Here is a 14143-nt window from a genome sequence, read left to right on the forward strand (position 1 = left end):
GTCACTTTTCATTAACATGATAACTTAAAAAGTATTTAATGATTATTTTTTTAAAACCCCGCAGATACTGTACATGCTATGGATGCTGATCTAGAACTAATCAAATTTTGAGACAAACTGCACCAAAATTGAAGCAGCATCACATAATGATAGCAAAGAGAAGGGCTGCTGAAGATATGGTATGGCACACCATCCGGGTCAAAACCCTCTGAATCAACGCGTCAAATTTGTCAAATTTTAAGACGTCGACAATGAATGTGTTAACGCGTTCATTATGTCTTAAGATGTTGAAAATTAACATTTCTTGAAGAAAATTAAGAAACCTTTATTGGTTTAGAAAAAAAAAACGCACAATAATTTTATTATAGTTATAGGATAATCAAAAAGTCCCATATTAAAACATAAAGTTTATATATACACCAGACATAAAATCTTTTTGCTTTTTAAAAATCATCTACATCAAGCGGAATCATACAATGATCCATCCCCCAAATATTACCATAAATGAATCCAGAGAATGTTCATTTAAAATAGATTAGTAACACATACGTAACTTAAATCAATTATTAGTAATGGAGTTAACGCAATCATTCAGTTGGCGGAGAAACAGCGCGTGGGTGTGTCTGTCTTTATTTTCTCGCTTTATCGGTCACACTAAAAGCAAAAAAAATAAAAATTTAAATCAAAGGAGTGCAAAGCCAATACAGCAAAACTCTCCAAAATGCATAAAACTTAATTTATAGTAATTAACTCTTCAGCTTTTTCAATACTCGAGTGAAATTATGCACGAATACAGCCTCCTGAATGAATATTGACGGCGACAGGAAACTGAGTACGAAGCGCTGCGCCGCGCCTCTCCTTCAGATCGTACAGCAAGTCGCTGACCGTGCAGATTTAGCCGTAGCTCGACACACACCACTCTGCTGATTGGTTACTCTAGTACTCTGAAGTCCCACCTTCGGCCGCTTCCAACGCGAACTGCGCATGTTATTGGTCGTTGGAGGTGTCAAGCAGCGTGCAGTGGTCAGCTGTCATCTGTCAGTGTCCGCGCTGGAGGTGCAGTGTGCTTCCCGCACCTGACGGTATAAAACAAGCTGTCCTTGGCTAACAGTGGGCTGCAAAGTAGCCGCTTCACTGGGTGCACTGACGAACAATCGTAGACTAATTATATCCAGGGGGACAGCTGGCTCGATTTTCTTTTTCAACATAATAACATTATCATGGTGCTTCGGTTTTTATTATTACTTTTTATTTTCAGCCGCACATCTGCATGGAAATATATGGTATCTAGGTTTTATCTCTGTCTTACATTTGGAACAAATTACTTTTACTAAACTACCGTTGCTAGAAGTACTACTTGAAACGAAGTGACCTCTTTCTCATTGCGAAGACAACCTGTAAACATTTAAAAAGTTGTCCTGACGTAAACTGTACGTTATTTAAATGCTGCCCATTGGAAATTTTATGTGTTAGTGTACAGATCTTTTTTTTTTGTCTGTGTAGGACGGCAGCACAAAGCAGCGTGCTGATTTATATGAAGACAGTGCCATTCGACCCGGTGACAGCGGGACAGAAAGCTTATGACAAGCGATCACTTCAGCGGAAATACGCTCTTGTTTGGTCATACTTATTTATGGATTTAACCGAAGACGCCGAAGAGAACCTGCTGTACTATTTGTACCAGAGTCTGCAGCAAGGATGGTTAAGAGTTTCCGGTAAGTAAAGCAACTTAACGTGGTATTAAATTAATATTTCATATACCAAATATAATTTTATCCTAAATACTAAATAATTTGTCCTAAAAACTGAATGTGGGTGTGCTTTATTTGTTGCCATACCAGCTCTTCCTTAGACTTGAGGCAACCTACTGGTTACTAGTTAATTGTAGTAGAAGGTGCACTGTAGATCCAAGTTTTGGTCTCCTTTTCTGCTTAAAGTTCTGCTGGCTTACAGGAATATGAATCGTTCATCGGATATTGTGATTGCAACTGCGAGAGTTTACTTTGGAGCAGAGACCAAAGAAATACATTTTATTTACATTCATTCATTTATCAAACACCTTTTTGTTTCCAAAGCAATACATAAATTAAGAAAGCTTAGTGTCAGAAAGCAAGGTCAACCATCTAGTGTCCCTGCAGTAGGGGTCAAGGGCTTTGCTCAAGGGCCCATTGATAATATGATCACTCTCATAGTCACAGGATTCAAACCCACGGTCTTCTGGTTACAGGCACAGATCCCTAATTCTCTGGGCCGCACTCTCAATTAAACAGAAGGAAGATTTAAATATTACAGTTGCACTGGCATCCCATCCAGGATGTATTCTAGACTGGTGCTCTGTCCTGACAGTGCCGGAATAGGCTTTACGCCCCCCAAGACCCGGACCCAGATAAGCGGTTATAAGATTGATTGATGGGTGGATGGATGGCAGAATCCAATGGTAAATATCTAAGAACAAACATGTTATATTCATATTAAAACATTCATTTATTTCCTCGCAAAAAGAAACACTGGAGAGCATGGAAGACACAGTTCTTAATCATCAACCTCAGCAATGTGCTGTCACTAAAACGGGATGGATGCTTAATGATGGACACAGGCAGTGGAATTACATTATACGACTGGCTTACCATCTAAGGCAGCTGCCTGCCCCCAGACCCTGAGCAGAATAAGCTCTTGAAGGAGGGATGGATTAAGATACATACACTGCTCACATAGAGAGAATTCCATCCATCCATCCATCCATCCATCCAACTGCTTATCTGATTCAGAGTCATGGGAGATGACATTTGCTTGGGTGAAACAGAGTGTAATTTTAATTATATCAGTTTTATTGAATGAATGAATGAATGTTACAGAACCAATGGGGAGCCACTTAACTCGCCACCACTGCGTAGCACCACCCTGAACCCCTTCTTTATTCTCTGTGTGTGGAGTTTGCATGTTACCTTTCACAGTTTCAATGTTATGCAGTTAGGCTAGTTAGCATCTCAAAAATTGACTATCGTGTAATTGTGTGTATGCTTGCGTGTGCCTCAAAATGCACTGATGTCCTATTTGGGGTTAGGGTTCTATGCATCCTGGAACTGGCCAGGAAAACTATCAGTACTGTTGCTTTGATGGTGTTGGAGACATCCTAGTATGTTAATCATGTTCAAAAATGAAGCCATACAGTAAGATGAAATTATGACTTTTAAAATGGGAATTTGAACAGTCACAATGAATTCTTACTGTAAATGATGCATGCCTGGTGTTGCTGCTTTTTGTTGAGACAGGTTGATTCAGATGTGAGCTAGAAAATAAAAGAATCATAAGGAATCCTATGTCAAAATGCCCTTAAAATGAATAAGAATCTCCATTTTCAGTTTAACAGAGGTATTCAAATAGGCATATGACACAAAAAAGTCCATGGACATAGTCTGTAATTGTCAATGTGTGAGATGTTTTTTTTCTCCCCCGATATACAGGTATTAGTTCGTCTAGTCATTATGGCTGGTGTTTCAAGTGACCTGTTGATATTGTTGACCATCAAGGCTAAATGTCATGGCCAGTTTTATGATATATGGGCTACAAAGTGGTAAATGTCACTCATCCACAAACAAAAATCAAATGGGAATGTGTCCTCTTTGTTTATTTGAAGAACCTAAACTATTGGGTTTGCCAGAGTGGTTTTACAAAGCTAAATTGAATGCCAGTTAATTTATTTTGGATAATTTATTAAGGATGTTATCTGGATCTGATTTTTTTTTTTTTTTTGTAAAATAATCTCATGTTTAGAGTTTCATAGGTTTATAGAGTTTAGTATTCAATATTTTCTACAACTGAAATGTTAAAATCACATTTATTGATGTTTATAAAGTAGGAATTTAATGTCTATTGAAGTAAATCAATGCATTCGTTTTTCCAGTTGCTATAAAAATGCTAATTATTTTTTTGGATTAGGATGTAATATGTATTTCAGTACTGCATATTGATTTGGGTCCCTTTAAGTTTAGTTTGTGTAGTTTATTGCACAATAATCCTTGCTAAAATTTGACCAGCTGTAATTTACATTTGTGTTGCAATAGCAATGCCTGGTTAACAGATATGTTGTGTGCCCTCTGCTGTTGACTAAAATAGAGATTTTGACCTTTTGCACATGGGATTGATGGGACCAGCCAAATGCAGTATTCAGAAGCATTGCTGCTCCGACAAAGCGCTTACGTTGGTGTTCTGATCCCCATTTGCTTTGTTTTTCTTATCAGCCTGACAAACAAAAACGAACAAATAGATTCTGGCACCGTCAGAATGCAGATTCAGAGAACAGCACTCACAGGACTTCTGGACAAAGCTGATTATCCATGCTAGAGAGACACATAATGCTTATTCCGTACATTGCATAAGGTGATTTTTTTTTTAATAACTTATATGTTTGTCATCAACAGCACTGAACACTGAACATCCCCTACAGCAAATAAAGCAATTTGCTCTTCATTGACTGTGGAATACAGACTTTTGATTTGCAGCAGGGAGATTGTTTGTTTGTTTTAATTTAAATTATAGTATTGTGTTTTAATTGTTCTAATAGGGTTAAAATTTTAAAATATAATAAAAGGTAGCTTTTGAAGGTGTCAGCGGATATGTGGGTTAATTATATTTACAACCAATTAGATGCTTATTAAGGACTATTAGTCAGGATTTAAATTCCGTGCTTAAGTTGAGTTCAGAGGATGAGGGAGGAGCTGAATCAGGGATTTTGAATAAGCGTCTTTGAGTTTCTGTGGCTCCCAATGCATTATCTCTCTGAGGGACAGACATGGAAAGGCAAATGAATTCTTGTAATACAGACATAGAGAGCTTACAGTAGTGACTGGAACTAACATGAAATTGTTAATATGTGTATAGGTACCCATTTGTTTTATAATTTTTTAAACCCACGATTGCATTTTTTAAATAAATCCATGCAGTAGCCTGCTGCTAGGAAATGTTTAAGTGGTTAGGTTTTACTATTAATTTAGGTGGAAAGCAAACATAGTCAAGAATTAATAAATAATATTACAAATAACATACACTCAGACACGTTATTACGTACACCTAGCTAGTACTAGATAGGATCCGTTTTTACCTCTAGAACTGCGTCAAGTGTAGATGAGTTGTAAGTTCAGAGAACCCATTCTGCACAGCACTGTTTTAGTGAGCTGCTATTGCACTTGTGACCTTCCTCTTAGCTTTAATGAGTCTCCCCATTCTCATCTGACCTCTCTCATTAATGCCAAAAGAAATGAGATGCCATTCAAGAAAAACCATTACAATATGTTTGTTGATCACACCATTCTGTAAAGCCTAGTCCCTGTAGGGCATTAAAATCCCAGGAAGGTGGCTGTTTCGGAGATGATGGAGACACCAGGTGTGGCACCAGCAGTCACACAGCATTCAAAATCACATAGACGGGCCGTCATTCCAATGCTTGGAACAGTAAGTGAGCCTCTTGACCAGGTCGGCGTTTTTGATGTATTCAGTTGCAGCTGCCTGATTTGCTGTTTGGAGGAGTAAGCTGTTTTCATTAGCCAGCGGGTGTGCCTAATAGAGGGGGGCATTGCGTGTACAGTACAATACAAATGATTCCTCTGTTTCGGTGTATGTGTGCACTTTTAGGAAAAGGTGCTTCTAAGTGAGGAAAACAGAAGAGACTAACTTAATTTGAGTGGTACTTTATATGCAAATCATGCAAATTTGACATATTAAAGTATTCATCAATGTACACGCTATAAGGAAGTACACAGTTATTCAGTTAGGAGGTAATCTCGTTAAAGTAACAGGCCTGTTTGCATGTTAGGCCATCACGATGGATTGAGAGTGGCAGTATAGCGTTAAGTCGGAGAGCGTATGAAGGCTGTCGACTGGCTGGCTTTCGCCCGGCCTGACATCTGCTCACAATGCAGGAATGAGGTGTAGCAGTGACAACATCTGCAGTCTGCATTTTCGATTCTTGGAGAAGAAATAAAGATTTGTGGAAAGCCGATTGTGTTAATCTCCAGGGCAGGTGGGGAAGGAGGGCCTGCTGCGGTATGAGGTTTTTAAAATGTAAGCAAACACAAGGAATGATTACCAACATATTACACAAGACATACTGATTTGTAAATGATATATCTTTATTATTCTGCATAGAATTATTAGTAGATTTGGAATGTTGTTTTGGATATAAAATGATACTTGGCAGAAAGTATTCCACACAAAAGTCCCTCAAATATAGATTGAGCCACAGATGGTTTTTTTGATCCATAAGAGTGAGTCAGCACAAGCATAAGTAGTTTAGATTTAGGCCGGCCTAATATGAAACTTTTGTCTTCAATATCAGTGCTAATTTTAAGAAGCCAAAAGATTTGATAATGGATAATATCAGCTGAAATTGTTTTATATAGTCAAAACCTGTAGTTTTACTTAGACAGTGCTTTACTGACTGATATGATTATGTCACTTTATCAAACTTAAATAAAAAGCAGAAATTCCTATCGTAGAATATCATTAATATAATACAAACTACTTTTTTGCGTTATAATACAATAACAAGACTTTGGCCAAATCTGCTCATAATCCCAGGTTAAGAGTGGTCAGTTTTAATGCAGGAAGCACTGCATTCTCCAGTGAGAGAGCTCCATTTCTCATCATCAATGTTTAAAGAGCCATTATCTCCCAATGCCAATACATTCGTGGAAACTTAATATAGGCTCATTTTAATGGCACAGCCTTAGTTCAGATCAATCAAGAAAGGCACTGTTATGGTTACCATGCAAATATTTTTGCAGGACTCGCCAGTTCACTAGACTGATGTGAAGCTGCACCCTGCTGCGCATTGGATAGATCCTAGTGCCACAGAAGTGGAAGGATCCGGGGGGGGGGAGCTTTATATGGGATTGAAAAACACTGAGGTGGGGGGCAAAAGGGATAAGCGCAAGCCATATACATTTATTTAGTAGATGCATTTATACAAAGCAGTGCAGAGTTGAGAAAGCAGAGTCGCCTCATCCAGGGAGCACTTGGGGTTACGGGCCTCGCTGAAGGAACTGCCATTGAAATCACTCTGCTGACCATGGGATTTGAATCGGCAGCCTTCTTATCACGGGCACAGATTGCTGACCCACAAGGCCATGCACTGCTCCCTAAAAACTTAGAGAAGCCACAAAGTAGGTGGCAATGCCTTAGCCATTTGTGTGTTGAAGGCCACTAGTACCTCTTCCATCCTTGTCAAGGGGAGTGCTAACCTTCTCTCCTTTCATACAATAACCGCAGGGATTGTGCAACGTAAACAAGCGGAGATATCATCTGGGGGAAATGAGGTGTGTTGGTAGAACCTGATTTTTTTTTTATGCCTGTTGTAGGATTTAAGTGCGGAATGGACATCTTATGTTTGTTCTTGAATTTGGTTATGACATACCAGAAAACAATACATTACATTTTTAGAATTAAAAAGATACTTAAATTATGGTTCATTAATTAAATACTCCTGTCCAGCCAACTTCTAATTACTTATCCTGATCCAGGTCACAGGGGCCCTAGAGCATGTCCTGGTCAGCACAGGGCAAATGACTGTGTTATACGCTGGACGGGCTGCCAGTCTAGGGAATGGCACATGCAAAGTGCAACAATAACCCACTGATGTGTTTTGGTCTGTGGGATAATGCCAGAGTACCTAGAGGAAACTCACAACCTCACAGCATTGTGTGCGGAGTTTTCCCCCTGAATTGGACTCAAACTGTCCCAAACCTGGGGATGTGAAGCAACAGTGCCACCATTTTGCAAAATTAATAACAATTTAAATAATCTTGAACAAGAAAATAATAATGGTGCTCTATGCCTGTGTTTAAAGTTTGTGTGTTCATTGTTTCCTCACACCTGTGGGTTTGGCGGTCTGTAACTGTATTTAGAGTTTGTGTGTTCACTGTTTCCTCATATCTGTGGGACTGGCGGTCTGTAACTGTGTTTAGAGTTCGTGTGTTTACTGTTTCCTCACATTTGTGGGACTGGTGGTCTGTAACTGTGTTTAGAGTTTGTGTGTTCACTGTTTCCTCACACCTGTGGGATTGGCGGCTGTAACTGTGTTTAGAGTTTGTGTGTTCACTGTTTCCTCACATCTGTGGGACTAGCGGTCTGTAACTGTTTAGAGTTTGTGTGTTCACTGTTTCCTCACATCTGTGGGACTGGTGGTCTGTAACTGTGTTTAAAGCTTGTGTGTTCACTGTTTCCTCACATCTGTGGGACTGGTGGTCTGTAACTGTGTTTAGAGCTTGTGTGTTCACTGTTTCCTCACACCTGTGGCTTTGGTGGTCTGTAACTGTGTTTAGAGTTTGTGTGTTCACTGTTTCCTCACATCTGTGGGACTGGCGGTCTGTAACTGTGTTTAGAGTTTGTGTGTTCACTGTTTCCTCACATTTGTGGGACTGGAGGTCTGTAACTGTGTTTAGAGTTTGTGTGTTCACTGTTTCCTCACACCTGTGGGATTGGCGGTCTGTAACTGTGTTTAGAGTTTGTGTGTTCACTGTTTCCTCACATCTGTGGGACTGGCGGTCTGTAACTGTGTTTAGAGTTTGTGTGTTCACTGTTTCCTCACACCTGTGGGATTGGCGGTCTGTAACTGTGTTTAGAGTTTGTGTGTTCACTGTTTCCTCACATCTGTGGGACTGGCGGTCTGTAACTGTGTTTAGAGTTTGTGTGTTCACTGTTTCCTCACATCTGTGGGACTGGTTTTCTGTAACTGTGTTTAGAGCTTGTGTGTTCACTGTTTCCTCACACCTGTGGCTTTGGCGGTCTGTAACTGTATTTAGAGTTTGTGTGTTCACTGTTTCCTCATATCTGTGGGACTGGCGGTTTATAACTGTGTTTAGAGTTTGTGTGTTCACTGTTTCCTCACATTTGTGGGACTGGTGGTCTGTAACTGTGTTTAGAGTTTGTGTGTTCACTGTTTCCTCACACCTGTGGGATTGGCGGTCTGTAACTGTGTTTAGAGTTTGTGTGTTCACTGTTTCCTCACATCTGTGGGACTGGCGGTCTGTAACTGTGTTTAGAGTTTGTGTGTTCACTCTTTCCTCACATCTGTGGGACTGGTGGTCTGTAACTGTGTTTAGAGCTTGTGTGTTCACTGTTTCCTCACACCTGTGGCTTTGGCGGTCTGTAACTGTGTTTAGAGTTTGTGTGTTCACTGTTTCCTCACATCTGTGGGACTGGCGGTCTGTAACTGTGTTTAGAGTTTGTGTGTTCACTGTTTCCTCACATTTGTGGGACTGGTGGTCTGTAACTGTGTTTAGAGTTTGTGTGTTCACTGTTTCCTCACATCTGTGGGACTAGTTTTCTGTAACTGTGTTTAGAGCTTGTGTGTTCACTGTTTCCTCACACCTGTGGCTTTGGCGGTCTGTAACTGTATTTAGAGTTTGTGTGTTCACTGTTTCCTCATATCTGTGGGACTGGCGGTCTGTAACTGTGTTTAGAGTTTGTGTGTTCACTGTTTCCTCACATCTGTGGGACTGGTGGTCTGTAACTGTGTTTAGAGTTTGTGTGTTCACTGTTTCCTCACACCTGTGGGATTGGCGGTCTGTAACTGTGTTTAGAGTTTGTGTGTTCACTGTTTCCTCACATCTGTGGGACTGGCGGTCTGTAACTGTGTTTAGAGTTTGTGTGTTCACTGTTTCCTCACACCTGTGGGATTGGCGGTCTGTAACTGTGTTTAGAGTTTGTGTGTTCACTGTTTCCTCACATCTGTGGGACTGGCGGTCTGTAACTGTGTTTAGAGTTTGTGTGTTCACTGTTTCCTCACATCTGTGGGATTGGCGGTCTGTAACTGTATTTAGAGTTTGTGTGTTCACTGTTTCCTCACACCTGTGAGACTGGCGGTCTGTAAATGTGTTTAGAGTTTGTGTGTTTACTGTTTCCTCACACCTGTGAGACTGGCGGTCTGTAAATGTGTTTAGAGTTTGTGTGTTTACCATTTCCTCATACCTGTGGGACTGGCGGTCTGTTCCTGTGTTTAGGGTTTGCACATTTTCCCTGTGTTGTGCAGGTATGTAGAGTGCGTCTAAACCACCAACAAACCTACCCATCCACACTGACGCACAGAAATTCTTCACATTCAACATTGTTGGACATCTCTCAGAAAAGCCCCAAGTGATTACAACTAAAACTGAGAACCAATAACTGCTCCTGGTGTGCTTTGATCTCCTGAACTTTAGTTTAATAAATTTTAAGAACTATATAATAGGTCCCACCTAGAAATTCATGATGTGCTAATAAGCTGAACTGCCCCAGAGGAAAGTAAATTATCTGATTTTTCTGCTGTACTTCTAAATATATACAAGATCTTTTCACCACATGAGACTTTGGCAGTGACTCATTTCCAAATTTTTTTGAGACAAATTATCTTCACAGATCTCACTGAGGGCACAGTTTGATCTAGAAAAAAAAACACTTTTTGACAAACTCTAAGTTACATTTTATCTCCAAGTATATATAAATACCTTGAAATCAGATTACTATACGGTGAGACCTGCTTCTTTTATATGCCTTAATTGATTATTTATCACTTGATTTATTGATGACATTTATTCATGTAGATTAACTTTATTCTTCCTTCCAAATTGCCAGTCACTTTAGAGATGCATATTGTATATATATCACCAATTGTGATTTATACAGTATTGCCTTTGCGTGTTTATTTGATTGAAAATACATTTTAATTATTATGTTTTGGTGTATTCAGATATGTTCAAGAATTTCCCTCTGGGATCAGTATAGTTCATATAGTCTAATCTATACTACATTTATGCTTCTTTAATCTTAAACAGATGGTTGTGTTGGCATCCTGGCTCCATTTTTAAATATATTTTTTTATTAAATTTACCTCTGAGGTCTTTTTTGTATCCAGTGAGGCTTTTTCACTTGGTTACTCACATGCACATTATGCGATTTCATTTGTACAGTTTTCTACATAACAGCAATAATTTATGATTTCAGTAATATCTCTCTGAAATTTTGTGTATAATGTGAGTATGACCATGACATTGGAGCAGTATTTATTTTCATTAGATGCTCAATATAAAATGTAGCAGTCAGATCTGTACCTTTAAAAATTATAATTATGTAATCATGTCCTCAGATGTTGGAATTTTGATTTTCATTTACCTTAGTCCTATATGTATACCCTAACTTTTCCCTATAAAGAAAATTCTCACTTTCTTTGTTAGGATTTGCATAATAATGCATAACATCCTACCTGCTTTTCCTCTGTGCAGTTTACACAGCATCCAATTTTGAAGTTAAATATACTCAGCATATAGAAATACAAAATCATATTTTGGTTTAATTCAGCTATTTTTTGCACTTTGGCCACACCTTCCCCCAGTACCGACCACTTGTTTTTAACACATTATTTCCAGTGTTTGCCATGTAATGTCTCATCAAACCACAAAATCTTCCTTCTTGCTGTGTCACACGGCTTCTGGCAAACTACAAGCATGACTTAATCTTGGCCGTGCTTAGGTGTGGCTTCTGTCTCGACACTTTCCCAAAGAGGCTGAATCTGTGTAGGGCTGAAGAGGTTGTTGATCTTGTTTACCATTTCAGCCAGTGAGTTCTATGTTTCAGCCATTTTCATTTACAGCAGAGCAAAGGGAGAAATTATCAGTGGGACATAAAGGGTTTTGTAAAAGTACTGTACATATTTTACTGTATGTTTAAGCAGAGTGATATTTTTCAGCCCTGAAAAATATACATGCATGGATGGCATGTGGTGATATCAGTTTTTTTTAAGAAATGGTGAAGATCTTCCATGCATAATTTGGATAGGTTTTTTTGAAGAGATCTGATTCAGGTTTTATTGCTGGGCAGAAACTGTTTAAATTTTTTATGAGAGAATATAGGAGATGGTTGAGAATTCCATGCAATGAGAAAAAAACAAAGAGAAAGAAAAATTAAAAGCCAAAATAACAACTCAATTTTACACATTCAGAACTGTGTATCTAAGGCATGGTACCTGAAAAATGCTTGGTACCTGTCCCAGGAAGGATAAACCCTGGACGAGATGCCAATGGATTATAACACAAACACAGAGAGAGAGAGAGAGAGAGAGAGAGAGAGAGAGAGTGAACAGCAGTTTTTTTTATAACATAAAGACATACATATGCATTCAAGGCAGGAATCAGATTCATAACATGGAGGTTGTGAGGCCACAGTGCTACCCACTGAGCTACCATTGCTATAAAACTGATTTTCATTACTTTCTCAAAAAATTACTTTTATGCATTTACTGTTATGTGACAGCATGAGACCTAAATTCTACCTCATGCGGTTCCAAGAAGAATCCTGTAATCCAACCTAGATCTGTGTATGTACAGTCTATGATTAGAATGACTTTATGGTTTACTTAAAATACCCCACAATAGGCAAAAATTGCATGTAAATGATAATAAATGTAATACATATTTTAAATTTACTGCCTTGTCCTTTACCAGGTACTTTATAGTCCTTTTTATTATTGCTACATTAATGAACTAAATTAACTGCGGGTAAAGAAGGCCGTCTGGCACACTAGAGTGTGGTATGTTGACATTTCAGATGAAGGAATTTAATGAAATATCTACTGAGGCATGCAGACGCGCGCGCAGAGCGGGGCCACGCGAGTGTGCGGGTTTTTGCGTTATGCCTCCACAGCAAGGTTATGTGGAGGGGAAAGGAGAGCAATAACTAAAGGCTGAGTGTGTAACCGCGTACCGAAGGCGTTGCTTACCAATGCTCTGCTCCCTCCCCTCACATCCCCCACAGCCTCCCCCTCCTCCTCTCGCTAGCTCACACTCGCCCTCCCGCTCAGTTTCATACGCGTCTGGACGGGCTGTGTCGTAAATACTGCGGGAGTGAGGCGTGGGGTAATATCGCCCCTATAATAAAGAAAACGTCACTTTCTTGTCGAGGCGGCTGCACCGACACACTTGCCTCGCTGCACGGCAGTCACCGTTAAAGCACACACGCGCATGCACGCGCATGAACGCGCACACACGCGAGCGCTTCGGAGACGCGAGGATCCCGAAAGGAGCTTCACGAACTCGACAGCATGTCTTTTGACTCCCTGACAGGTAAATAGCTTCTCGTTTCCCCCTGTTTTGCAGTCTCTGTCTGCTGTTTGTCTGCGTGTCATTGGTAACCTGCCTTTCGTGGAGCGCCTAACAGGAATTTGTTGATATGATTTCTGCGAATATGTGCACTTGTGTATTTTTCAAAGATAGGGCGCTTTAACTTATTCCCATCGTGTGCTGAACTGTTTCAGATAATAAGTAATTAATTTTGATTATATTTATTGTTTTTATTCCGTTTGTGTATTTTTTGTCAGTTTTCAGTTTCTGAGATTGATGGATTACTTTTAAAGTTTTTTTTCCACATGTATGATTTACAGTCATTGATGTAAACACGGGAAATATGAATAATATGGAACACAGAGTGTAGACTAGAAAAGTAATATACAGAAGTAGTAAATAAAATGCTGTTCTTTTTTTCTCCTTGCTGAGTGAAAGTGGGTTTATGGGTTGCCTGTGGTTACGCTGTGAGCCATGGAGCAGAATCCCAATAGAATCATATCAGGCAGCATGCAGTAGAAAAAGGTCTGTCCTGCACAACAAAGGCTAGCACGTGGATGCTGAGACGCACTCTGAGGCTACCAAAACCAAAGCAGCAGTTTGCCATTCTGTCACCCCTGCACTAGAGAGATTTTCATTTTGATGCAACATTTGAGGTAGAAAACTAATTGTAAATCATGTTATGACTTTTTAAAAAAATAATAATAGCCTAATAATAATCATAATTTAACAACAGTAAGTGATTTTGTTCCAAGGAATGAATTGATAAAAGAGAATCCCAGATCTGGGTTTCTCTTGGTGATTGAAAAGAAACAGTCAGGAAAGCAAACTGAAAGTGTCAGAGACAATGGTATCAAAGTAGAGGGCCTGTGAATGATTACGTGGTGAGCTGTTAACTTACGGTGGCGAAAATGCAGTACATATCAAAAAAGACAGCTGGGGAGGTATTAATGGTATTCAGAATAATAGTCTGGCCGTTACATACTGAGCTTGTGATAGTGGGTACACTGCAGGCTGATCTTAGGCATTAAACTACCAATTTTCCAGTGATTTTA

General features: G+C 39.5%; 1 protein-coding gene and 1 non-coding gene across 4 annotated transcripts in view; one reads left to right on the forward strand and one right to left on the reverse strand.

The window, feature by feature from the left end:
• Positions 1-1020: 1020 nt before the first annotated feature.
• The window catches only part of LOC111841820 (disabled homolog 2-interacting protein-like), a 213930-nt gene continuing 200807 nt past the window's right edge, over positions 1021-14143 (forward strand). The window contains exons 1-2 of one of the 3 annotated variants that reach the window (XM_072714505.1): positions 1021-1082; positions 1504-1715. In XM_072714505.1, coding sequence (XP_072570606.1) covers positions 1535-1715 — 181 coding nt within the window. In that variant the 5' untranslated portion in view covers positions 1021-1082; positions 1504-1534. Of the gene's footprint in view, positions 1284-1503; positions 1716-12991; positions 13092-14143 lie in introns of those variants that run through there. The other 2 variants (XM_023807871.2, XM_072714506.1) reach the window with 2 other exon arrangements.
• Positions 7137-7260, reverse strand: LOC111841877 (U6atac minor spliceosomal RNA). Its single transcript, XR_002837792.1, has one exon. It is a non-coding gene; the product is annotated as a U6atac minor spliceosomal RNA (small nuclear RNA).

The sequence above is a fragment of the Paramormyrops kingsleyae genome, chromosome 7, assembly GCF_048594095.1.
Source record: "Paramormyrops kingsleyae isolate MSU_618 chromosome 7, PKINGS_0.4, whole genome shotgun sequence".
In the NCBI taxonomy this organism is placed as follows: domain Eukaryota; kingdom Metazoa; phylum Chordata; class Actinopteri; order Osteoglossiformes; family Mormyridae; genus Paramormyrops; species Paramormyrops kingsleyae.